This window comes from Oreochromis niloticus, linkage group LG5 (assembly GCF_001858045.2).
Source record: "Oreochromis niloticus isolate F11D_XX linkage group LG5, O_niloticus_UMD_NMBU, whole genome shotgun sequence".
NCBI classification, from domain to species: Eukaryota; Metazoa; Chordata; class Actinopteri; order Cichliformes; family Cichlidae; genus Oreochromis; species Oreochromis niloticus.
In genome coordinates, this window is record NC_031970.2 from 36327630 (window position 1) to 36353325 (window position 25696).

The following is a 25696-nucleotide window of genomic DNA, read 5'->3' on the forward strand; positions in this document are numbered from 1 at the left end:
AACTTTTACCAGAGAATTTTGCATAAGTATTTCTTTAAGTTTCCGTACTTCTACTTAAGTAAAGTACATCTATACCTTTGCCACCTCTGGTGTACAGTATTTCTGTTTGGAGGCATCATGACATTGTAGTATGATTAAAAAAATGTTTTTCTAAATTAGATAATTAAATTAAATGTAACTAAGTCTGCTGGTCAACATGGACAAAGTATAGACAGACTGTGACAGAAAGCACTTGGTAACAGTGAAATGAAAAAACTCAATTTTAACAGGAAGAAACACAGTGGAAGAAAGTCATAGATTAATGACTAAAGATTAAATGTAGAGTGGTGTCTAAGCGCCTAGTGACTGAAAGAGGTGCTTTCAAAACCTTCCAAAATGCTTACCTGGTAAGCCAGAAAATGGAAAAGCTTCTAATGTGTTAAATGTTGCAAAAGATTTTATCCTTCACCCAGCAATTGGCAAATCTGCCTAAACCTAACCACACACCAATAAACCAAGTGACTGAATAATAGTCCCAATCTGTAATTTTTTGACATTTTATATTTGTTCACCACACGCCAGTATTCATAATATACACATAAACTGGAGGATGTGCCACCCCTCATGTATTTAAAAAAATACTCAAAAAAGAAAAGAAATATGCTGAGGAGAGTGGATTATTTGAGCTGAGTGCTTCTTTTAACATACCTATGGGGATTTTCTCTCCTATAAAAATATGGTCATACTCAAGATAACTGAGAAAATTTCAAACAGACCAAAGACACCATTTGAAGAACCATGTTTTAAAGCTTAAGTACACAGCGCAAATGTTCAGGTGAACAAAAATAATTCCTCTTTATTTGCTCTTTTCATCAGGATGAGTAGTATGGTAAATGGCCTGTATTTATATAGCGCTAACGCTAGTATGAATCGGATCAATTTTTAGCCGTCTGTGACTTTTTGAACAACATTATCAAAACAGTGAATCATTATTTTCAATTCACCATTTACCATTTTTTTTCTTCAGAAACTTCCATTTGGACAATGATGACACAAACCTGTGGAAAAGTAATAATGTTTAATTCAAATAAAACCATGCAACAGGTCACCATAACCCTGATTAGATTCAACCCCTGTTATAAAATAAACATCCAAAGTACATTGTGTTCAGTGGGTGATCACTGAATGAGAGCAGACAACTCCATGGAATGTACACAGGTCAGCCCAGAAACTGAACAACCCAAAATGGGAGGGAAAAAACAAAACAACAACAACAACAATCACAGCTGCTCCTGTTCCACAGTACAGTGACGATCCCGAAAAAGTGCCGAGCACAGAAAGCACAAGGACCCGAAGCACCCCACCCACAGCGTCGACCCCCCGCCCCACCCTTCCTTTCCCTCATCCCACCAGCTGCTAATAATTAATTACCATCACAAAGCGCTATGGCACACAGAAGACAAGCCTGAGAACACGAGTGATGAGCCAGCAGTGCCCTGCTGATAGATACGAATGTCGGATATACACTTGTTTAAGGAAGGCCCCTCAAATTCACATCATCGGGATATCGCAGAAGCAAAGGGTAGATTTTTATTTCTATTTCAGGGAAATCTTTCAAGTATTGAGGTATCCCAAAAATGAAGAGCTCTATTGTACCTGGGGTTACAGAAGTGGGGTTTTTTTTTTTTCATTCAATCCATTATAGACATTTTGAACATGATTTGCTGCTGTTGCTGCTCTTCTCTTCCAACATTTACTCAATGCACTGACACTGACAGTGTGTTAAATCACAGTGAACAGCAGCAAGACATGCTCACTGTTGTTGTAGTCTTTTGTTTTGTCACAGCATCACAGCTGTAAAGTCATTAGTGGATTAAATTTCTCTAATCTTGACACTGGAATGACAAGCAACCAACAGTAAGAAGGAACCTTGAAAATATTCCTGGGAACTAAAGTACTTTGGATGGAAAAATGGCTCAAGATACCCATACAACAGGGACTAACTGTCACCACATGTGAAAAGCCCAGAAAACACACATAATTGGTACACAAGTCATTTGTCATTTTACAATCTGGATGTAGAACACAAAGATCATAAAAAATAACATTATAGTAAGATGTACAGTATTCTTGTTTTGTAATGTCTGGTCTGCACTGTGAACCTCAAAGAATGATTGGGCCAGGGTCAGGAATCAGGGTTCACCCGCACATCCCTCTCTCCGTCCAATGGAAGGCTCCGGAAGGAGTAAGTGGGAGCAGAGAGTCTTGTGTAGTATGTATGTGTGTGTGTGTGTGTGTGTGTGTATGTATGTATGTGACAGGGAGTAATGAATAGCAGCAGAAACTTCAGTTGTTGTACACCTGGCCCTCAGGTGGTTGGGAGAGCCTGTTGTTTTCTTTCATCATCATGTGCTGTCTGAGCTCCTGCAGCACTGTCCGGATGTTGTAGGAATTCTTCCACCGGGACAGTGATGACACAGCCTTTAGGTCCACCTGAAGGGAAATGAGCAGAAGGATGGTGGAGGTGTTTTTTATTAAGTAACCAATGACCCCTGGTTCAGTCTACATAGAAAAGACAATTATAAACAGAAACTGGTGTCACGACCGAATGCTTGACCCCATGTGGTGTTTCAGAGTGGACAATGGATGTCGCATCTTCCCTAGACTCTGTCTCCCTCTTCCCTCCTCGATGTAATTAGTACCAAAATCTCGTAACTCCCATTTGAAAGCTTTTGAGTCTAAGAACTTTCCTTCCAGAAACCCTGCGTACACACTGAGCAGATGCCACTGTTTGCTCCAGTTGGCCTCCGCTAAGCTATTGCTGGTTATAGACAAACATGTAGTCTATTACGTGTCAGGTCCAAATCTCCGTTTCAGACTGAGGATTCATCAAGCCTCCATCTGCAACAAGTTCATTTATAAACATTCATATTTTTTCCCCCATCAGAATTTTTTTTTTTGTTGTTGTGTTTTTTTTGTTTAAAATACCATGATGTAATTTACTAAGATGCCATAGCAACAGATGCAGCCACCCTTTCCACCCTCTCCATATCAACTTCTGTTATAAGTATGGACTTCAAATTATATTCTAGTTTTTAATTTGTAAAAGGGCACGTAAAACTAGAGTTATGATAAATAAAAAATATATATATATATATAGTTGCAAATAACTTTGTTGTTTGCAAAACGTGTGCACAGGTTTTTAAAATTTACTATTTACATTTGCATTTCAAGTTATGAAAATGATTCGTTAAACATGTTTGTGGTTGTTAGAGTAAAAAATGAAACTTTTTACTTTAAAAAAAAAAAAACAGACTATTTGTTGGTTAATTATGTTTTTACTGCACAAGTCATTTACAGTCCAGAATCATACCAAGAAAAACGTGTGAGTGAATATTATAACTCGGTCAAGAATATCTGCAGGGATACTTACCAGACCGTTTGAGCTGTTCACACCAGTTAGGTTTATCTTGTTCACAAAGCGGACATGAGGAGGATGCTCAGGGTATTTGGATCCACAGTCTATTTTCAGACTGTAGATCCTGCCTTCATAGACAGTCTGCAATGAAAAGAACGAAAGACTGGTTAGCTCAAAGAATTAAAGTCTAACAAACTCTGATAAGCTCTACTGTCACCAGTTCTCTGGAATTAACAACTGCTGACATTAGAGCCCATTTAATGTTTTATTCTCTTTCTAAACCTTGAGACTACCATGAAAAGAAAAAAAGACATACTGCATGCTTTACAAAGCCTGATAAAAGAATTCAGCTCAGAAAATAAACATTTATATTAAATCTGTCACTACAAAGCTTTAGTGAGCACGTGTTGATAAAGGTCCAGAGACATAGATGAAATCGAATAAGGTTCAACTCTGACAGCAGCTCTTTTTAAAATGTATTTTTGTTTACATTGTCTGTAAGCCATCAGCAGTAGAGATGAAATCGCTGAAAAGAAAAACTTGGCACACAGGAGTCACACTCTACCAACATTTGAATATGCTGCCATAAACAGTGCTGGAAAAAATACAAGCTAACTAGTTCAGACTTCTCTTTATTGTCAACCACACACAGAAGTGATGCATCATCACACCTCTCTGGAGGGCAAACTAAAGCATGGAGATGCAACCAAAGGCAGCACAAGCCCCTAAAACAAATGCTCATAACAAAAAAAATGCATATTCCAACTTTCAGCTTTTAGCACACAGAGGTTCCAAAACCTGAGGCTCAGTTACTCAGACTCACTGGGTAACTACTGTTTCAGAAATGACTATATGTGGACAAGCAGCTAGAGTGCTAATTCAGCAGCTACAGCTAGCAAACTTGTCTCGCAAACTGCACTCACAGACACACATTTCTGCTAATTAGTGCCATTTAGTAAAATCACATAAAATACTGGAATATCACTCACCAAAACTGAAGCATGGACTTCTTCTATTATTTGTCAGACAATTTCTTTAAAATGCTGTAGAAGGCAACAACAACACAAAGTCGAGAGGTTGGACTAGAAGAGGTGAATTACTAGACCACGATTAGCTCCAGCTCCCTGTGTCAGGACATCAGTCAATCAAAGCAACCACCTCTAATCCATACAGTGGTCAACACTGCTTTTTGAAGCAGGCTATAAACAAGTATGCTGTAAAGATGGCCATTTTAACATGTGAATGTAAGGAGAGTAACACTTTTTAGGCAGCTCCACATTCGCCTCTTTTTTTGGACCAAACTCATGATGTTTATAAAGCACACCTGTCCACAGAATCAATGACTTCCATTCCACCACTATCATGGACAACACCGAAGAGCTATTAAAGGACGTCAGAGGTAAGATTATAGAGCTGCACGAGGTTGGACTGGGGAAAAAGACCTTCAAAGGTAAGACGCTTTTCAACATCTAAATAATTGAGAGAAGGCTTGGGAGAAAGTGCTGTAGTCAGATGAAACCAAAATAGAGCTCTCTGGCATCAACTCAACCCACTGTGTTTGGAATAAGTGAAATGCTGAGTATGCTCCAATTGGAAAATCAATGTTTCCTTCCTTGGCTGTATGTCAAAGTCTCCCTGGGCAACATTGAACATTACCGAACTTCAAATTGTCCCCAATGCATCCACTGGAGTGAGAGTGAGTGTGTGATAGTTAGAAATAAGAGCTACGGGAATGTCTGTGTGAATATGTCTTCTAATTTTAAAAAAGGGGGGGGGCCTCATCCAAGTACCAGCTTTACACTGTTGTGTTTCTCCACACAGAAACACAGCACTGTAAAGCTGCATGTATGGCTTACGACTTGTTAAAGTTTTCAAAGTTGGCTTGTCTAATATTTGACTTTTTCCTGCCTCAACTTCATGCACATTACATCTTGTTGAATTAATAATCTTCCTGCTGACACAAGGGTGTGACAAACACAACTTCAACAAATCCCATCGACTCATGAAGTCTCAGCTTCTGAGCAGCACAGCCACATGGTCAAACAGAATCTTTACCGTGTTGTTTGCATTTTATTGTCTTGTGATGTTTAAAAGGAACCCCCTTTTAGTCAGCTTCCAAGGCAGAAAGCCCAGTGGCCGACTGAAGAAGATCGGTATTACATACTGAAGTGTTAGAGCAGGTGCTTGACGTGGCTCACCTTGGCAGGGCCAATGATCATGCCATTCCAGTGAGTTAGCATCATGTCGTCATCATCTGCAAGGCCCCAGCTCACTGTACCGTCTCCACCTCCCTTCTGACCTTCCTCCAGTTCCTCCAGCAGCCGAAAGCTGCGGGGAACTTTGACGCCTTTACAAACACAGACACACGAAAGACAATTAGGTGACTTCTGTGCCATGACACGACGCAGGATAACCCACTGATTTCATTTAGAAAGGAAAAAAATCAATGATACTGCTTAGCTTAGTTTCAATCAATCTGGTCAAATTTATCAACATAACCAGAATGAAGGAGAAACAAAAATAGATTAAAGTAAGGAACACAACTACACTGATCTGAATAAAATTAAATGTAATCAAATACAGAAGCTCGACGCGTTGAGTAAACAGAGACAATTGCTTCGTTTTGTTTGTAACGCTGTTTTCAAGAGCTTCTTCCGGAATGTCTCCGGTGACTGAGCTCACAGCTAGCGCTGAGCAAAATACTCATCTAGCTACACATCCAGCTAGCTACGGGCGTCACCTCAACTATTACCACAAAAACGTCATAGTAGACCCTATAAATGCCACCTGTGATGTTCATTGTTTTCACTAGAGATACCCCTCACGATTACAAAACGACATAGTGTGGGTGTTGCAGGCGGCTGAGTAACACTCAGGGACCGTGGGCCAGATTAGCGAGTTCTTTAGCTAACTAACAAGCGTTAGTAACAGCATTTTCTTGCCACCAGAGTCCAGTTACAAACAAAACATCACTACAGCGATACGCTTAGGAACCGTTCATCTACTCTGGTGCTAAATGGGAAGTTGGACATTTTCGCTCTAATTGCAAATCACGACAATATAGCACGTAAACTGTCGGTTTACCTTGTCCGGCGACTGCCATCTTTGTCACTGCTTTACGGAAGCGCGTACGTATGATGTTAACTATCGCTTGCGCATGCCCGCCCGAAAAAAAATTGAAATGTATTATTATTATTATTATTATTATTATTATTGTTGTTGTTGTTGTTGTTGTTTTACTCCTTACCTTAAAAAACATCGACATAAACTAGCGGTAGCTTTCTAACACTGCATCTTTAATAACTTGGTCACGACAAATATTTTTTAAGAACTAATCGACACTTTGATTTATGAGAATGAAGGCCAGAACACGAGCTGAACTCACATTTGATTTGTCTTGGAACAATATAAATAATATTGGTACAATACAGGAATAGCTCACGCCACCGACACCGGTGCCTAATTCCCATGCGACATCGCCATCTACTGGTAAAATATCGCCAATGTAAACTTACGGAATAGTCTTAAGTTCACATTTTCTTGCCCCAGAACATCTTTAGAGCGGTTCAAATTCTCCAGATGGTTAAAAAGGGGGAGATTCAGTGCTTCCGTTAGCACAGGATACCGTTCTTTATGAAAGGAGAGAGGAAAATGTCATCCTATAATTCATAGCAACGGACCATTTATGAAAATGATCTACACAACTCGCAAAGCTACATGTACACGTTTATTGTAATTTCATTTTCCACTTCAGACCATAGTCTGCTAAAATATATTTTAATTTTCAACAACGGGCTGATGAACTATAGTTGAACATCACACGACCATAAATGCATATAAGCTCTGACCTCGATTCATTGATCAAAGTATGTTTAAAGTTCTTTGTAATTCGGTTTGAATTAACAATGTAGTTTGTTATATTGAATCTTTTAGGATTATCATTATAATATGAGTATTTACTTTAGGTCAGCTGTTATAAGTGATGGATGGAGACAGTTTTACACAGAAATACTAAACAAGGAGGTGGAACTCATTCACACTGGATCATATCCAACTGGCAAATATGAAAAATAAAAAGATGCATTTAGTTTTATGGGCTGAGGGGTAGATATGGTTTAATTACTACAAATGATTGTGATGCCAGTGGCAGGGGATTTACTCACAGTACGATATAATCTATATGCAAAGATCCAGACGGTCACTTCATAGCAGACCCAAAGAGAGTACATGAGGGAGAGGGTGGTGTAGGCCTACTAACTACAATAAGAAGCTTAAAAAGTAAGTGCATGTTTCTTTCTGTAAATAGCAAGACAATTCAGATCAGCGAGAGGAGGGTGAAGGAAAATGTTTTTGATATAAGTGACAAGTTTTCTGATGGAAATCACTTTGCAGTCTGTGTGATGTCATGAGGACTGAGACTCAAGTGCAGCACAGGATTTATCCAGCTACAGCTGCATTATTACCAACGAGTCCACCTTATCGACCTGATACCTGACACGTGAGGAATGAGTTAGAGTTTTAGGACAGCACCGAGAAGCAACAACAGGAACCAAATACAACATCGAATAACAAAACTTCAGATGTAAATCTCAAAGCCTAGGACCATCACAAACTCCATCCTTGATTTATTATTTTAACAGTTCTAACTTTACTTAAGAAAAGAAACAAGTTTACAGTCTGGTACAAAAATAGTTTTGCTTTCCTTACTCAAGTCTGGATTAGTAAGGGTTTGGCCTCATAACTGACAGTTAATGCCAACTGCAATGGCTATAGCCAAGCTCAATGCTAGGCATCACTTCAGTGATTATAATTACTGAGCTGCACCTCTAACTCTTGGTGAGTGAAACTACAGTCAGTCATGTCTGATGAGGCCATATGAATGTATGTTAGCATTACTTTAATGTACTGTGACAGTGTACAATGTACAACACCGTAACATTTAAGTTGTAACTTTAAAGCAGGACTTCACATTCAGCAGCATGATAGGGTTACTTTTTCTTTTTTCATCCAGTGCTTCACTGAATTTGAATAGGTTTTTTTTACCAGCAAAATTGCAGTTGGATAACTGTTCATGGTTTACATTTTCCAGAAAATTGTTGATAATACCATCTTCTTCTTTCTTAAATCGAGTTGAATTTGGTAGAATTGTGGTAAAGCTCAGTTGTTTACTGTAAAGGGTTGAGTACATCTTCATTTTCTTATAGGCAGGTGCACAAGAGGAATTATCCCTAGGTAGAAAGTAAAGGGGATGTTTTACCCGTTGCAGAAGTAAGGATGGAAACAGTGCATGTTCTTTCATGTAAAAGAGTCAAGCCTGCAGGAGTTCACTCTCTCGTTCTCTCTCTCAGCTGCTTATATTCTGAATTTTTATTCCTATCATTCACAATAGAGATGAGACTGGACAGCGAGTCACATATTTGGGTATGTAGTAATGAACATACTGGAGATGGGGGAAGGTTGTTCTCTGCTCCACGCCTACCCACACCTCCCCCAGTCATGCACTGCCTACCAGCCAGTTTCCCAATCAGTCCTCCATCCCCCATCATAGGCAGCCACCGAGTTCCTCTTTCCTCTCTAAGGACAAGTGGCTTTCAGAGCAGAGCCCGGAACTGTGTGTGTGTGTGTGTGTGTGTGTGTGTGTGTGTGTGTGTGTGTGTGTGTGTGTGTGTGTGTGAGAGAGAGAGAGAGAGAGAGAGAGAGAGAGAAAGAGACAGAGAGAGTAAAACTTGGAGATGAATGGCTCAGTGTTTTTCACACGGATGTGAATGCAGTGTGTTGCTCTTGACCGACAGGCGTGCTCATTCACACTCTGCTTTCCCACTTTTCCATCTCATTTCTCTGTCATCCTGTTATGAATACAGGCTTGTGCCCAGAAACCTTCACACAGTCTACACAAGTATCTACACAGACCAAGGTGTTCTCTTAAAAGTTAACAGCAGTCCAACATTAACACACCGTTTTATGGTGTATTTAAACTAAACACTTCGTGGTCTGCAGGAGTATATTAGGACACGTTCCAACTTGTCTCAGCCCTTTTCTTTTACTTCATTTCTCTGTTGCTGAGGCACTGGCAGAATCCATCCCACTTTAGTCAAACAGTTTTTCAGGACCTCTTCTTTTTACCAAAGTGTTCCGTGAGTTGAATTTAAGGAAACAGTTGAATAAATTGGTGAGAAAGATAATAAATCATTAGTTTCACTGATTAGTTTCAGTGTGAAAATAGTGTAAATCTCATCCTATAGCCTTAATAGCACGAGATCTCATCTAATCAGAACACCTACTTTGGAGCAATGTGTCCACAGCATTTTCTTCCGCCATCATCATGGAGTACTCAGATCCTTTATTTAATACCAGAAATATAGAAATACTGCTTTACACACAAAAGCCAAGGCATTACCAGACCCATAACTACCAGCCAATAGACATCATATCATAGTGGAAATAAAAGCAGCACTACATGAAATGAAATAAAAGAAAGAATATTGAAATATGAAACAGAATAAAAGTTTAAGTCTGAATGAAATTCAACACAGAAACTAGAAGAATAAAAACAATAACGCATGCATAAAAACTGAAAAGTGGAATTAAAAGCTGTGCAAAAGTTACGATTTTAAAAAGCACAATACAAAGAAGACCTTGTGGTTGAAAACATGTCTTTGGCTGTATGGAGAACAGAGCATCACAGCCTGAAGAGCTTAATCACCCCACAAAAGTCATTTGTAGCCTTCACTGGTGCCGTTTCAGACTGAAGCTCTGCACAGAGACCATTCATCTGCAAATGATCAGTTAGCTCTTTTACAACTAGCTTTTCAGGAATTTTTGAATTAAGAGGAAGAGAATGGTCTATAATTAGCTAAGACAGCTGGTTCAAGTAAAGGCTTTTTAACTAGGAGCAGCCAGCTTTAAAACATGGAGTACATGTCCTGCTAATAGAGATAAATTAATCATATTTAAAATTGAACAATTAATTAACGATGAGTCTATCCATGGTCACTTTAGTTAGAATGAAGTCTAATAGACATGTTGAAAATTTGGAGGAAGGACTCATTAAAGTTAGTTTGGAAAGGCTGTCAGCAGTCACTGAAGTTGCTCTGTTGAATGGTACAGTATGGTGGAAGCATTTAGCCCATATAGCGCTGAGGCTATGACAATTACTGGTATGTCAAGCCTTCTCACAGCACAAACTCCAAATTCCAACCTTGCACTAACATTCTACAGCACAGCATTTTATTAAATAAATATATACATACATTTGACCATTTTCATACGATTAAATATTTTAGATTAAATATTCTACACTTTACCCTTACACTTTAACATTTGCCCAAACACCCTGGAGAGCACACAGAAAAGACATGTGACACATTTGCCTAAGTTCTCCTAAATGGTAAACCTTATTTGCTCCCAGTGACAATTCTTTCCTCCTCACAGACAACCACCACATTTCTTGATGAGGAGCAGCTGTACAGGACCTGGAACAAAGGCTACCTGCGAATTATTCAAATACTCAATAAATATTCAATAAATAATTAAACCTCTTGTGTGCAAATGTTATTGATGTGCAAATCTATGCTTAAAGTTTGATGCTACATAAAGTGCTCCTAAAGTGCTGTACAAGTTATAATACTAGTAAGGGAGTACTCTTCCTTACAAGGATAAAGAAGGCTTTTTAAAACAGGGGAACAAACCTGAGAATGGCTTGGACCCAAGGGCACTGGATGTCTCTGGACCACTCACCTGAAGGAGAGGTGCTTGATCAGTCATTGGTTGTGTTGTACATGCAAGCAGCCAGAGAAGGGTGATAAATTACAATAATTTTTAATATTTTTTAATGTGCATGGTATAAAGCTAAGAAGCTAAGACTATGAAGTGGCATGAAAAGAAAACAGGAACCCAAACCTATATTAATAAAATGTGGCGTCTATCTTCTCGAGAGATATTTTTGTGTAGACTATATGCAAATATACTTTCTTTGATGTTTCAGTGAGGTTATGAGAATCTTTGCATAATTAAAAAGAAATGATTCAGCTATCTGAAATAGCAATGTCTAAAAAATATGATCTTATTTTTTGCACTCATTTCATCTGTGCTGTAGTGTGTGCAGCTCTGGATGCAAATGTCCCTGATATACATGATTATTATAATATGAGTGTACATAGTGAAAGCAGAACAGACTCTACTGTCTTGTATTAGAGCTCGGGGGGATTTAACAAGTGCCGTGGTGGGTGGGGCTGAGTGTGATCTTTGAAGTTTATCTAGCTTCAACCCTCATTACAGGAGAATTAAAAGAGGGTAAGATAAAAGGCTTCTTTTCACAAGAGAAGACAAAGATTCAGAGAGAGACTCTCCTTGAGGATAAAAAGTGTGTGGAGCGGGTTTTGTGATCTCTGTGTGGTCTCTGTTGATCCACAGTGTGACATGGCATCTCTAAACTGAACAGTGGATAAGAACTGCACCCTGAATAACACCACAGTCATCCCACACAACAAACAGTTCTAGTCACGCTGACTTAATGTGTTGTGAATGCTTGTTTCATGGTTCGTTATAGCAAACGACTGCTGCTTGTTTTGTTTTTTTCAAACCAGCCAGCAAAAGATTATCTATTAATATTTCTGTATGTTGACTTTATGAATTCTCAGCAAAATACATTTGCAATGTTGAAAGAATTATTCTGATGATGATTGTGTTTGTATCACATATTTGGCCCTTTGAGTCTCTCTGAATATATTTGATCTCAGATCGATTCTTGTGGTGGAAAACTGGATGTCAGTTTTTCTTAAAGCAGGACTATTTAAGGTAATAAAGTCTATGGGTCATACTGGCAGATGTATTCCATGCATGTTTCCTGTTGGCCAGAAGGGGTCTGCCATGCACTGCCGGCTCTCTAGCAACTGATGCTGCATTCAGGAACTGGTGTAAGTATAGACTTTACATTGTTGTTATTCGGTTCAGTAAACTTTCCATCCTAACAGTCACTGGTTTTTGTACTACAATTATGAAAATGGAGTGAAAGTTAAAACCCGGTTTCTGTTTTACAATATTTATTTAAATTCGCAGGTTGTGGTCTGGTGAACAACCATCTCACCAGTGTTGGTCAAGTTACTTGAAAAATAGTAATTAGTTACTAATTACTCATTACTTCTCCAAGAACGTAACGACTTTACTGATGACTTATTTTCAAAGGTAATTAGTTGCATTATTACTTAGTCATTTTTTAAAACATGATACACAATCTGAATGCGTAACATAGAGATAGACCTTTCAGCCCAGTTCTATTTTGTCTGCAGTGGTCATGTCAGTGGGGGATCGGGGGTTTCTCTGTGAATTTCACATTCTCACTGTGCAACTAAAGCTGGTCACTGCTGTTTAACACAGATTACCTTACGTTCGCACGTGGTTATGTAAAATACGAGGAGCACTTGAAGGGAGCGTCATGTATCCTCCCTTCGCCAGCCCCCTTTTTACGCCTGTGGAGAGCTGAGCGCTGAGCGAAATACCGGAGTGTTCTCACTGTTACTTACAGGACGCATGTGGAGGCAGAGAGCTGCTGAATGAAACCAAGCAGAGAAACAGGAGAAACTTTTTTGCTACATGAAGTAACCACGCTGTTTTTCATCTGTAAATTAAGTGTGTAAAGTTGTGAAAGTTGGACGCCTGACAGGAAATTTCCAAGCATGGACTGAGCGTCAGGAATATCGAGGAGGAACGCTCTCTTGCCCGCTAATTTGTATGCGCAAGCACCGGCTGCGGAAAAATTGGATACTTTACTAAAACTTCGCTGTAAGGAGGAGTAAACCAGAGCTGAGTGACCGAAGAGTTGTACACAGAGCAAGGTGAGTGTGGGTGAGGGTTGTGCTGTGAGTCTCTGAAGAGCTGTCCCATTGAAATCAAACTCCATGTGATTTTTTTCCCCCACTTGTTTTCCTCTAAGTGTTCAAACTTCTGCCTTGTGATCAGTAATATCGGGGAAATGGGTGAAAACCTTTCATTACCAATATTTGTGTGAATTTTACACAAATCCACACACATGTGGTCCTTATTGGTTACTTACAGAATTTTAGCTATTAGTGGTGGAACAGTTGGAGCAGGTTGATGAGAGCTAGGTTAGCTAGCGTCGAAGTGTAATTTAGTGAAGTTAACTCACTCCGTACACGTCCTCCAGGAACCGCTGCTCCAGTCTTTGCTTTTTGTGGGAAATTATGGGTCTTTTTTTTTTTTTATTACTTGAGTGCAAATATAATTTTAAAAAAGCCCCCCCCTTATTTTTTATCTGTTGAGTGTTCGGTCAATTCATAACAAACAGAATTTCTTTTTCATTGACGAAACAAATTTAGTTTTTCAAAATAAAATGTCAGAGTCAGTTTTGAGCCCAAACTAGCATAAAAATATTAAATCCAATCATAAGAAAACAGTTTAATGCAATATTCTGCGAAAGTGTTGCCTGGAGAGGCTTTTAATCAGAAAACCAGAAGAGAGAGATCTTGTGCTCATCTATTAATGATATTCTTTAATGGCAAAGGTCAGATCTGGGTCTGTGTTAGTTTGTTAACATTGCTGCTTGTCTAAAATGTCATTATGATATTAATATACACTCTGGTACAGGTGTCACGGGGGCTCTCCAGCAGAGGGACTGTGAGTGTGTGACCTTTGTCACGTGGATCATGCTCGGCCTTTCTTGTGTAGTGTCTTCTATTGCCTCATCACAGAGCTGAAGGTTTATTATGATCCTTCTAATGATAATGGCAATAATTACTCATGTATTTCAGAGTGTTGCCAAGGCTGGGAGAACTAACATGAGCCGCTTGTGGCTGTTAGCATCTTGAAATAAAAAGTGACTGGCAGTCTTTCTTCAGGTTTTCAATCAGCTAAATTGTGTAAATTTTGTGTTTATATTTATGAATTTATTTTTAACTTCTTAATTCTTACTCCTGACAGGCCAAGTGTGACATTGTACTTGGCTGCGGTGGCCCCTTTTCTTTTTTTTTTTATCTGATAAAACTCGTCACTTCTTGCAGTCTTTGTATAGTTCTTTCATCATGTGTTGGTATAAGAACAGCTAAAGTAGGGTCTGGCTGACTTAAGTGGGGCACGTATTTTCATTGTCCCTGAGTGAAATGCTGTTCACCAGCAAAACCAGTAGCTGACATGTTCTCTTGTTTGTACATCGATATAGTCAGTCAGCAGGAAACTGAGCTTTCTGGTCTTGTGAAATGAGCTTGTAAATGTCCTCATTATGGGGTCCTTATGGGGTATAAACGCTTGACCTCTAGCAGCCAAAAATGGAAGAAAATTGGAGTTTTAAAAAGGTGCAAGATAAATGAACAGCTATTTATTGTTGCAGTAATTTTAGTTTAGAGTATGCGCAGGAGAAAAATTTTCATGAAAATATTAGTGCTTGGTTGCCATTTTCTTCAGAGGTTTCATTCTAGCAATATAGTAGCAAGTGTGCCCTTAAAAGCTGTAGGTACAGAAATGTAACTTGATTTCTCGGTATAACTGAACAGGTCTCATGCATAACAGGACTGACTTAAGTAATAATTGGTAAGCACCTTAAAAGATGTCAACATTCAACAGCCAAGATTTGTAGCAACAGAGGTTGTTAAGTGCCTCTCTAATAAACAACACTCACCTCACAAACTCTCTCACAGGCAAGGTGCCAGAGGTCAAAAGGTGATGGGGGCTGGGTGTTGAATGCTCTCGTTTTGCGTCTGGCAAATGGAAGGACCGCCGAGGAGCATGTGGTGTCAAAACCAATATCCTCACAGAAAACCATTGTCAGGTGGTGTCATGAGCTGAAGTGAAGGCAAACACTGCCTTACGAGATAAAGGAACAGCTTTGTATCGGTTAGTGTCTGCTGTCATAATTGTAATGAACAGGTGGGGAGAATTCAAGGCCGGATGAAGGTTTGATGAACTGTGAATGGCTGGTCACAGCAGCAGCTCATCAGTTTAGGCGTTGATGGTTAAGCCTAGATTATACACTGTGCTGGAAACCTGTTGGCCGAGTCGTCCTTCCTATTACACTTTTTTGACATCCGCTTGAAGTATGACGCCTGGTCAGCATAGTAGATGCATTGTAATGTAAATTGTCTGCACCGTCTAAAAAAATAAATAAACGAGGGAAAAATCACCAGGCTCACGGACATCATTGCAGGTTGCGTTGACCCGACGTATAGTTAATTTTCTTGGGAACTGCACGTCAGGTTGAGTGGAGGGTTAAGAGGGGTTTCCAGCTACGGTCTAAGGGACAACATAGATTTTGCGCTGAAGTCAACTGTAAGCACAAAAGTAGCCTAGCCAGTTTTTTCCCTGGACATTTTAAGTGTAAAATAACTGCTTAACACTTTAACAGTGGCTAAAGTAACCTTGTAAAATATTTTTGACTGGGATTGTAGGTGAAGCTTTTAATAAGCTGCTTAAAGTTTTGGTTTTCCACTTATGTATCAGTAATTTCCGTCTACCATTTGCTCTTCCTGTCATATGGAGTGGAACTAGCGATTGTTCCAGTGATGCTCATTTGAGTCATTCATTTTGGTCACACATCACCACCTGCTAGTATCTTCTCCTTCGTAGCCTGGTTGTATTTGATGGTGTATTTTTGCCTGAAGTGGTGAAACACATTTATGGCTTCCACCTTCAGCGGGAACAGTTTTCTCACATAGTTTGCAGACTACTGTGTTTTGTTGGAGGCTCTCTTTTAAGTACTGAATTGTCATTAGAGGCTGACACAGGGCTCTCAGGCATGTAGGTATGATATGGCATGGCTCTAGTTTTTATTGCAGATGACAGGAAAGGACAACTCTCAGCCAGTCTGGTCACCTCAATAGCGATCGGAGTAGAAATTATTTGTAATGGCAGCAAGATATGAACACTCTTCTTGTCTGGCAGGGGTCGGGGTCTCCTCCACTCCAGTGGCCAGATTAAATACTCAATTTAATTATGTCACTGAGCATTAAGTCAATAACCTTATCAGAGTGGTCCGGCTGTTTAATGGAGCTTTGTGGGCCAACAGATGCACCAAGATTAAGGACTAAATGCTGGTGTTGCAAACCCTGAGAAGAGGGATAAAAGACAGACATGGAGTCTGATACATGAGCCCCTACTGCACAGTACCACACGTGTCACCACAGACTGATGCAAATTAATTGAAGCGATCCTGTAGTGTTACAGCTAGGGTTATTTATATAAGGTTGAATCAGAAGTTGATTATAAAAATTACTATTACATTAGATACTCATTTGCAACAGTATTGATACCAAGAATGCCGTCTTTGCCTCCTCCAGCTGTCACACAATGTTACCCAGCAGACAGAGAGACCTTCCCCTCATTATCTGCTCAAGATAATGAGCAGCACCAAACAACACTTCAGTGGGAATTTCAAGAGGTCACTAAAACTTCATTTTCAACAACACTGAAGTATTAACATATTTCATTGTCTGTCCATTAAGCCAGATTTGATATACTGCAAGAATGTCTCAAAAGCATAAAGATTTTAAAAATTATTTTAAAGATGTCCTGCTTCGAAATTCAGATAAATGTGAGGTTGTTGTACTTGGCCCTAAAAATCCTGGAAACATTGAGTCTAACCAGATATATACTCATGATGGCATTGGCCTCCACAGTGAGGAGTGTTGGTGTCATTTTTGACCAGGATATGTCCTTCAGGATGTTTTTAGAAACATCCTGTCTTAGAATGATGCTGGAATACTAATTTATTATTATCAGGTTACTCTAACAACTTCCTAAAAAGCCTCCAGTTGATCAAAAATGCTGCAGCAAAAGTACTGACAGGGACTAGAAAGAGAGAGCAGATTTCTCCCATATTAGTTTCTCTTCAGTGACTCCCTGTTAAATCTAGAATCTAGTTTAAAATACCTCTCCTCACATACAAGGTCTTGAAAAATCCGACCCCATCTCATCTCAAAGACCTCATGGGGCCATATCACCGCCAATAGAGCTATTTACTCTCGAACTGCTGGCTACCTTTATACATTCCTTGGATGTATAAAGGTAGAGTGGGAGGCAAAGTGTTAAGTTTCCAGAACCTGAGAGCTGGTTCTCCTGTGAAACCAGCTGTTTGGATTTGGGAGACAGACAGTCTCTGTGCTTAAGATTAGGCTTAAAACTTTCCTTTTTGATAAAGCTTACAGGCTGATGAGTCCGGTGACCTTTAGTTATGCTGTAATAGGCCTAGTCTGCTGGCGGCTGCCCATAAAGCCTCCTATGTATTTATACAACACTACACATTTGATTATTGTTTATTATTACTGTGTGGCTCTCTTCCACAGTGTCTACCTCCTCTCACCCCAATGATGTTTTATGCTTACTCTGTTGCGCCGTGATTTTGACATTGCATTCTGTGGCACATGGCACAATATTTCTGACGCTTGGTAGGCATGCACCTCTCGATTTTTGTAACCTAGTTTAACCTACCAGCATTTTAACAATGGTTATGGAGGACATTAACTCGAAGCCCCAAACTGGACAGTTTGTGCTCTACTGTACACATTATCTGGCTCTGAAAAGCCTTTTTTTGGTGACTGAGGAGCTCCTCTGGATTTAATTAGACAGGTGAGTTTGTTCATTATTCAGATATGTAAATGGAGACCCAGATACACGCAGTGCTATGGAATGTAAAATAGATTTGAGTGTTGAAAGCCCTTGGAAGCAGCAAGTGAAGTGCTCTGTAGTTACGTGGATTATTAACTTATTACAATGTGCTGTGTCCTTCTACCCCTTGCTCTTTAGTGTGTGTGTATGTGCTTACAGTTGCTTCCTCTTGAATGAAGCTAGTGTGTTTGCACAAGGTCAGTCTCAAAGCAGGAGTACACGTGACACGGTGGTTTACCCAAGCACAGTCTACCTCTTGAGTTGCAGTGAAGTAACTGAAAACTACAACAGAACTCTTGTGCTGACTGACATCACAGACATATGTGGCATACAAGGGGATTTATGTCAAACATTGAGCTAAAAATGAAAAGGCCTCATGTTGGTTTGATATAGTAGTTTAGTGTTGGCTCTTTATCTTACAGTATAAAGTGCTTTGAGGTGGCGGCTGTTGTGATTTGGTGCTATGCAAATAAAACTCAATTGGTTAAAGAATATTGAACATTATTCAGGTAAAGTTTACTTTTTAAGTGAGATAGGAGTGTTCGCAAATATGAAACGGTGTGAAAATGTCCTGTCATAACTGTAATTTGGTTGATTTAAAATGTGCATATTCACTGTCAGATCTGGACCAGCTTTTAGATGAATTTTGCAGCTGCATTACACGTTTAGTTCCCAATTGCAATGCAGAGTATTCTTTTATTACTAATTCTGAATGAAAGATGCTTCTTTGTGACAAATACAGAAGTAAAAATTGGTCTGCATTTACTTCATGTGTGTATGTACACTGTGTGGCACCATTTATGAGTTTGCTGCCAAACGTGTGACCTGATGGTGACTGCTGCAGGCAGTATGGTATAAACAAAACCCGGTTTGTGTCTCTGTCTGCCTCAGGCTCTGTTCACACCATATTCTCACTACAGTTTTCTTTACTAATCTGATAAAACAACATTGTAATAATGGAGCTAACCCATAAACACAGCACTGTCTGTCTGAATTGTGGGAAAAGTGATGCCATCTTTTTAAGAAAAAGAACTTGGAGTTTGAAAATACTTTAATTCATGCCATAACTCTGCAGTTTCATCCATCTCTTCCTCTCCATTCATTGCTCCTAACTCGGCACTCAACACTTTCTGCAGCTCTCATTTTTTTCAGTATCCTGTCATTCTGCACTGAGGCAGCCGTTTGTAGAAGGCCCTGAAAGCACAAGGCCCGGCTGTGCGATAGGGTGACATGGATGAGAAGAGCTTTGTCAGTGTACTCGCAAAGAGAAGATGAGACTTTAGCTTTACCTGAACCACGCAATCGCACATTTAGCCTTTGTTCTTCTACCTTTGTGAGGTCCAAATTATGGAAGAATTATAGTTTTTAGGCCTAACCTAACCTGGGCTTTAATCCTCTAATCCAAGTCTGATTGTAATAGACCCTAATTATAAACCCACATCAATCTAGACACAAGATAAGAGGCTTTTTCCCCTGTCTGGAAACTGTGTGTAGTGCTGGGTATTGTTTAAAGTCATATTAGTATGTGAGCCAAAATGGACCTGAGGCAAAGTAAACGTGCCAGAATGAAAGATGCTCAGATTTCTTTAGTGCTGTCTTTACACAACTGGAGATGAAGATGAATGATATCCAATGTATTCAAGAATTATTTATATTCATTACCCAGTCACTGTTGTTTTGTAACATGACATTAGCCACTGGTTTTGGATTCAGTTGAAGTCTCACTGTTAAGGTTTTGGCTTCCACCATGCCGGACGTTAACACGTCACCATACCACAGTGAGCTTTGCTGGCAGAACTGACTAATAAAATTGTAGAAATTAAAAAAAAAAAAACCTATAAACTTAATACTGTTACACAAAGAATGTTTGTGGTTATGGCAAATCACAAAACCGAAGAATATGGTGACAGAATAAGAGAGCTTTACTGTGAAAATGACAGGATTGAAATATAGAGCAGCAGTACAACATTTCATTGGTCTTAAGGCATGTTAGATATGTGTAATCAGTATGTGAGGGTAAATAAATAATTATGTCACATGGGACATTAACATGCAGTGTGTTTAAAAACAATCTTGCTTTCACTGGAAACAGAACCTGAGATAATTGTTGGACGTTATGTTCCTGCAGTAAAAAAGATTTGGCAGCATGGTGTTAAAATTCCAGGTATCCTGCAGCTGTAGAAGTATATGAACATGCCACATGCATGCTCTAATTTGTTTTGTTTTTTTTAATTCACTTTGGGTCGGACTTTGCATGCTTTGGCTGAAAACTGATCTAGAAAGTGCACACAACTCAAAATGAAACAGAGGGTTTTGGGTTCTGGCTTGTGCTTTTTGTGGCTGAATTTACCTGGTCGTTCCTCTGCATGCTCTAGAGCAGAGGTTCCCAAAGTGTGGGGCCCGCCCCTAGGGGGGCGCAGAGCCATTGCAGGGGGGCGCGGTATGAAAAGGGAAAAAAAAAAAAAAAAAAGAGCGCTTGGACACTGTGGACAGGTTTTTGACGGGGCTCCCACATAAACGCAAACCAGGAGATGAAGCATCGCCAAATATGTTTCCAAACCAACTTCATTCTAAGACAAAGACTAGAAAATATGGTGAAGCATATCTTCCCTTTGGCTTCACCTGCACAAGTGCCAAGGTAGGTCTCCCCGGCAAATAGTTTTCCCTGCGTCGGGAGCAGCGCTGGGCTCTCCAAATCACGGACAAACAGGATCCCACATTCTTGATTTTTAGTTCACAAACACTTCTTGTAATAACTAACTACTCCTGACATTTTGGACATGTTAGCTCTTTATGCAGTAAAGTTACAGCGGGATACAAATAATATCAGGCTGATCCTTCCATAATTTGTTCCCCCGGTTCAAATCACGGACAAACAGTATCCCACAGCTGTTTATGTGTTTAAACCCATTTTGCACAGAGAGGCATTTTTGGAAAAATGTATTGACAGCAATGTTGAAAATTATTATACAGGAAAAAAACAACTACACGTAAAATAATCACACCGTGACGCCTCTGCCTTTCTAAATAGAGGGACAGTAACTGCGTGTGTGTATGTAAGCATGTAAAACCTGAAGATAGTCAGATTAACAGTATTTTGTCTCTATCTGCCATTCTGCAATTCATCTCATGTAAACAATAACGTGGCGCACAGCGTGACGTGAAAAGAGGCACATACCTTTGACTTTGCGTGACGAACTCTGTAATCCTCGTCCACACATAAACGCAAAAAAGGATTTTTAATTAATCTCCGTTTTCGGTGAATCGCAACGCCGTTTACGTGTTGACGAAAAGCCCAAACGCATAGAAACAGCTGAGTTTTCAAAAATACCCGTGCAGGTGTGGACGTAGCGTAAAAGAGTTAGTAGTTTATTTTATTACTACCTGTAATTTATTGCCGTTTACTTGTATTTGCTTAGTTGTTTACTAAATGTTTGAGGTGTGAAATAAACCGCAATGGAGTTTGTAAACAAAGTATGGGTGTGTGTGTTTGGAGGATGTGTTTGTGCGGGGGGCGGGGGGGGTTAGGTGGTGGGGGGCGCGAACATTTTTCTTGTAAAAAAGGGGGCCTGGCAAAAAAAGTTTGGGAACCACTGCTCTAGAGAAATGTAAGAAAACTTTTTTACTTTCTTTCTTTTCTTTTCTTTTCTTTTTTTTTTTGTCTTTTAAGACTTTTGCTTGCAAATAATTTCTGCTGTTTGGTCTCTGCAGCTTTAAAAATGGTGTTCTGCATTCCCCATTCTTTCCTTTCTCTTCAGAAAGAGAACGTAGCCGTGCCTTCTTTTTGTTCCTTTTGTTGAAGAGGAGGCTGAAAAGACCGGCCAACCAGACAGGAGATTGTGGGGAAATGGTGGGAGCTAGAGCGACGTAGGCATACCCGGGGGGGGGGGTCTCTCTCTTCCGTTCTCTTGTTTGTTAGCTGGAAAACAGCTGGTGCTGACTGTAGACTCAGATAAACGACAGGTGAGTGAGTGTGGTGGAAGAGGGAGTGTCCACCATCTGGAAGATAACCTTGTGAGTCCAGGCTTTGATACTGACAAAACTGCTTTTGAAAATAAACTTTTTGAGCATACATGACTGTTTTCATGTTGAAATGTGGTAATTTAGTAGCAGATTAAGGGGATAGTAATTAGAAATCTCTTAAGTTTTTCTGTATTGTTCCTTGCATTGCTTAGCTGCAGTCAGGTGGCCATTCATCCTGAATTGTGATTTGAAGGAAGAAGAATTTAATATAATCCACATGACATCAGTCAGCTTCTGGGTTTTGACTCCAGAGGCAACAATATGAGAAGCATCTGCTGTGATGACACTATCCGGGTTTCTTTTCTGTGTGTCTGTGCGTGCGTGTGTGTCTGTGCGTGCGTGTGTGTCTGTGCGTGCGTGCGTGTGTGTCTGTGCGTGCGTGTGTGTCTGTGCGTGCGTGTGTGTGTGTCTGTGTCTTTTCATGACACACAGACAAGCATGAAAAGCAGCATTTTGAAATGCCGACAGTCAACTGTTGCCAAGTGGCAACCATGAAGGCTGCTGGAGAACAGTGAGTGCTCAGTTTCCCTAGAAACACCCTTTTCCCCTCCCCTAAATTGACCCCCTCCCCCCCCCCCAAAGTCCCATTATACCCCCTGGGGGCAGTCCTGGGAAAACGAGGTTGCTATGGTAGGCCAAAGCAGAATGTTGGACAGGCATGTTAAAAGTTCAGGCCCATGGCAAGCTGCTGGTGGACTCGGGTACAAAACTGTGCTGATGTGACATCTAAAACAACTTTAACTTGGTAATGAATGTAAGGTAAATATCCATGATCCTGGCTGGAAAAAGTCATGGCAATTATAATGGTACATACACCTCGACACCTCATTTAACTGTTAAAACCAGCAGATTGTCAGATAAATCAAATTATTTTTTTAATTTTTTTTTTTTTAATAATTATTGGTAAGTTAATGACACATTAGGAGAAACTGAACTTATATCTTTTTAAATCTTTAACAGCTAACAAAGTAGGGTCTGTAACAAGCATTTAATTAATTCTGTTCTCAGAAGAGTAGTATTTAAGTATTCGGGTACTTAATGTCTGTCAACTGAAGATTTTCCTAGTAATCCCAGGCTGTTTTCACATATGACCTTAGGTTTTGGGAGTACTGAATTAGAATATTTTTATCAGTCAGGTATTCCCATTACTACTCTACATGTGGATGCACACACAGAACTGTTTGATACTGAAAATGGTGGTAATGATTGTAATTGTGTCACAAAAACCAGCAAGGATACTGTTAATGTCAGAGTGAATGACCATGCTACGTGGCTGACATTGGTCGCTTTGTAATGTTGCAAAGCCGTGGATAAACTTGATGAATGATAAGTGAATGTTTGCCTGCAGAAAGTACTTTTGACGTTCTTGCCCTCCTGTAATGATCCCACACCTGAGGAATGTACTATAAAGCAAGATTAGCATGTTAGCATGCTATATCAAGCTTAAAGTCAGACTTGAAAGTTGCTCTCTTTCTACCTGGCTATATTACCATAGAGACTTGGTCTAAATTTCGGTTTAAAATTGTCTAGAAGCGCCATGTATTTACCGATTTTTACTGACTGCATGTTTTAAGTGCGATACAGATTTTCTGTTAGGGATTTTATATGTGCAAGTTATTAAGCCGTACCTTACTAAAACCACTGAACAAAGCGCAAACTGTGCTACACATTGTCATAGAAATGATGATGTATTCATTTTTAGTGACTAATGTACAAATGTTTCTTTTGTTTGGTTTTACACTGCTGGAATTGCAGCTAGTAGAAGACAGGACACCATCAGGAGTATTTCAGTCAGTAAAAAGTTTTGTTTGATCTTCTAAAGTTAAAGTTTCTCACCACTAAGAAATGTGCAATATCTGTATTATAATTAGATTCTCCTTGCGTGTAGTGTGTAGACACTGCCACCCTCTTGTAAAGGAGGTATAATTTATAATTCACAATTTATATTAGTATTGTATTGTCATGTTTTAGTTTTGTCTATTCTTTTAACATGCTTACTATGACTGAGAGCTCTGCAAATATCTTGTATCAATAATAATATCATGAATTAAAATGTTTATTTTAGTACTCTCTGTTAGATCACCAGATTAATAATTTTCAATTCAATGATTTGTCAGTTTCTTATCATGTTGCATTTTACTTGTATAGTTCACTTTTTTATTTTTAATCACCATTATATCATAATGGACTGGATTGAGTCGCACTCCCACCATTCACTTTGTGTGCAAGAAGAGTCATATTACCTGTGAAATGCCCCTTTTTGTGTGAGCACACACAGAGCCTGAAGCAGAAAGTTACCTGGTATTTCTAACAGTGGTTTTGGGTTTTGTTGAGCCAGCTAAGGCTTGTTTTAGGTTTGAGCAGATGTAGTGTGAACACAGTCTGCAGGCAGTTTGAATGCAGTATCTGCAGTGTATTTGTTGTCAATATAGGCAGATTACAGATTATGTCTGCCAGTTTGTTGGCTACCCTTTGTCATCAGCACAGAACATACAAAGAGCTAAAGTGAAACCAAGTATTGAAAACAAAAGTATCCATTGCAGCTACTATCGGTCTTTTTCATACTGCATTATTATTTTAGATTTTTTTTCCTTCTGTTCTGGTCCAGCCCACTTGTTAATCAGCATTTGAGTGATCATATGCATCCAGCAATTTGCAGTTGAATTTTGGAGGACTGCACAGGAGCACGATTGCCATGGGTGAAAACCCTGCTCTGTTTACTGTCCAAGTGGAAATCTGTATGCAGACAAACATGCACTGTATTGCCAAAAGTATTCACTTGTCTGTCTTCACACACACATAAACTGGAGCTACATCCCATTCTTAATCCATAGGGTTTACTATGATGTCAGCCCACCCTTTGCAGCGGTAACAGTTTCAACATCTCTGGGAAAGCTTTCTACAAGGTTTAGAGGTATTTATGGGAATTTTTGACCATTCTTCCAGAAGTGCATTTGTTAGTTCAGACACTGTTGTTGGACGAGAAGGCCTGGCTCGCAGTCTCCACTCTAATTCATCACAAAGGTAGAGTCAGGACTCTGTGCAGGCCTGTCAAGTTCTTCCACACCAAACTCGCTCATCCATGTCTTTATGGACATACTGGTTCACAGTCATGTTAGAACAGGAAGGGGACATTCCCAAACTGTTCCCACAAAGTTGGCAGCATGAAATTGTCCAAAATGGCTTGGCATGCTGAAGCATTAAGAGTTCCTTTCACTGCAACTAAGGGACTGAGGCCAACTCCTAAAAAAACATCACCCTAAACCCCCCTCCACCAAACTCTGCTCTGTGATTATATATGGCCTACTGTTTAGTGGCTGAGTTGCTGTCATTTCTATTGCATCCTTTTTGTTAGAATACTACTAACAGTTGACTGTGGAATATTTCAAGACTGGAATTGTTGCACAGGTGGCATCCATCCACACTGAACTCCTGAGAGCGACCTATCGTTTCACAGATGTTTGTAGAACAGTCTGTATCCCATGGAAGTGATTGGAACACCTGAATTCAGTGATTTGGATGGATGAGTGAATACATCTGGCAATATAATAATTTTGTGGGACCTTAAAGAAAGCTTCACTGTGTTGAACTTTCTTATATGTATAAGGTGTATATTCGCTTTCTAAGTTTGGGATAATGAACAACCAACCGATGACTCATTGACTG

At 39.6% G+C, this 25696-nt stretch overlaps 2 protein-coding genes across 4 annotated transcripts in view; one reads left to right on the forward strand and one right to left on the reverse strand.

Moving 5' to 3' along the window:
* Positions 1-1038: 1038 nt before the first annotated feature.
* On the reverse strand, positions 1039-6559 carry ube2v1 (ubiquitin-conjugating enzyme E2 variant 1). Of its 2 annotated transcripts, none has more exons than XM_003446481.4 (4): positions 6482-6559; positions 5596-5744; positions 3413-3538; positions 1039-2472 (listed from the first exon to the last, which is right to left on the reverse strand). In XM_003446481.4, exons 1-4 carry the CDS (start codon positions 6498-6500, stop codon positions 2326-2328), a joined length of 441 nt encoding a protein of 146 aa, XP_003446529.1. In that variant the 5' UTR covers positions 6501-6559; the 3' UTR covers positions 1039-2325. The 2 variants fall into 2 exon arrangements, with proteins under 2 accessions (XP_003446529.1, XP_005452261.1); XM_005452204.4 differs by lacking the exon at positions 6482-6559 and adding an exon at positions 6185-6212.
* Positions 6560-12857: 6298 nt separating this feature from the next.
* Positions 12858-25696, forward strand: part of plxnb1b (plexin b1b) — a 109625-nt gene continuing 96786 nt past the window's right edge. For both annotated transcript variants that reach the window (XM_005452203.4, XM_025907537.1), the window contains exon 1: positions 12858-13230. The gene's annotated coding sequence lies outside the window, so the exon portion shown is untranslated. The remainder of the gene's footprint in view (positions 13231-25696) is intronic.

Excerpts from the sequence above, each read along its gene's own strand:
- ube2v1 (XM_003446481.4), bottom strand. Across the intron at positions 3,539-5,595 it reads TGATCATTGGCCCTGCCAAG|ACTGTCTATGAAGGCAGGAT; the intron begins GTGAGCCACGTC and ends TTTTCATTGCAG. Across the intron at positions 2,473-3,412 it reads TGAACAGCTCAAACGGTCTG|GTGGACCTAAAGGCTGTGTC; the intron begins GTAAGTATCCCT and ends ATTTCCCTTCAG.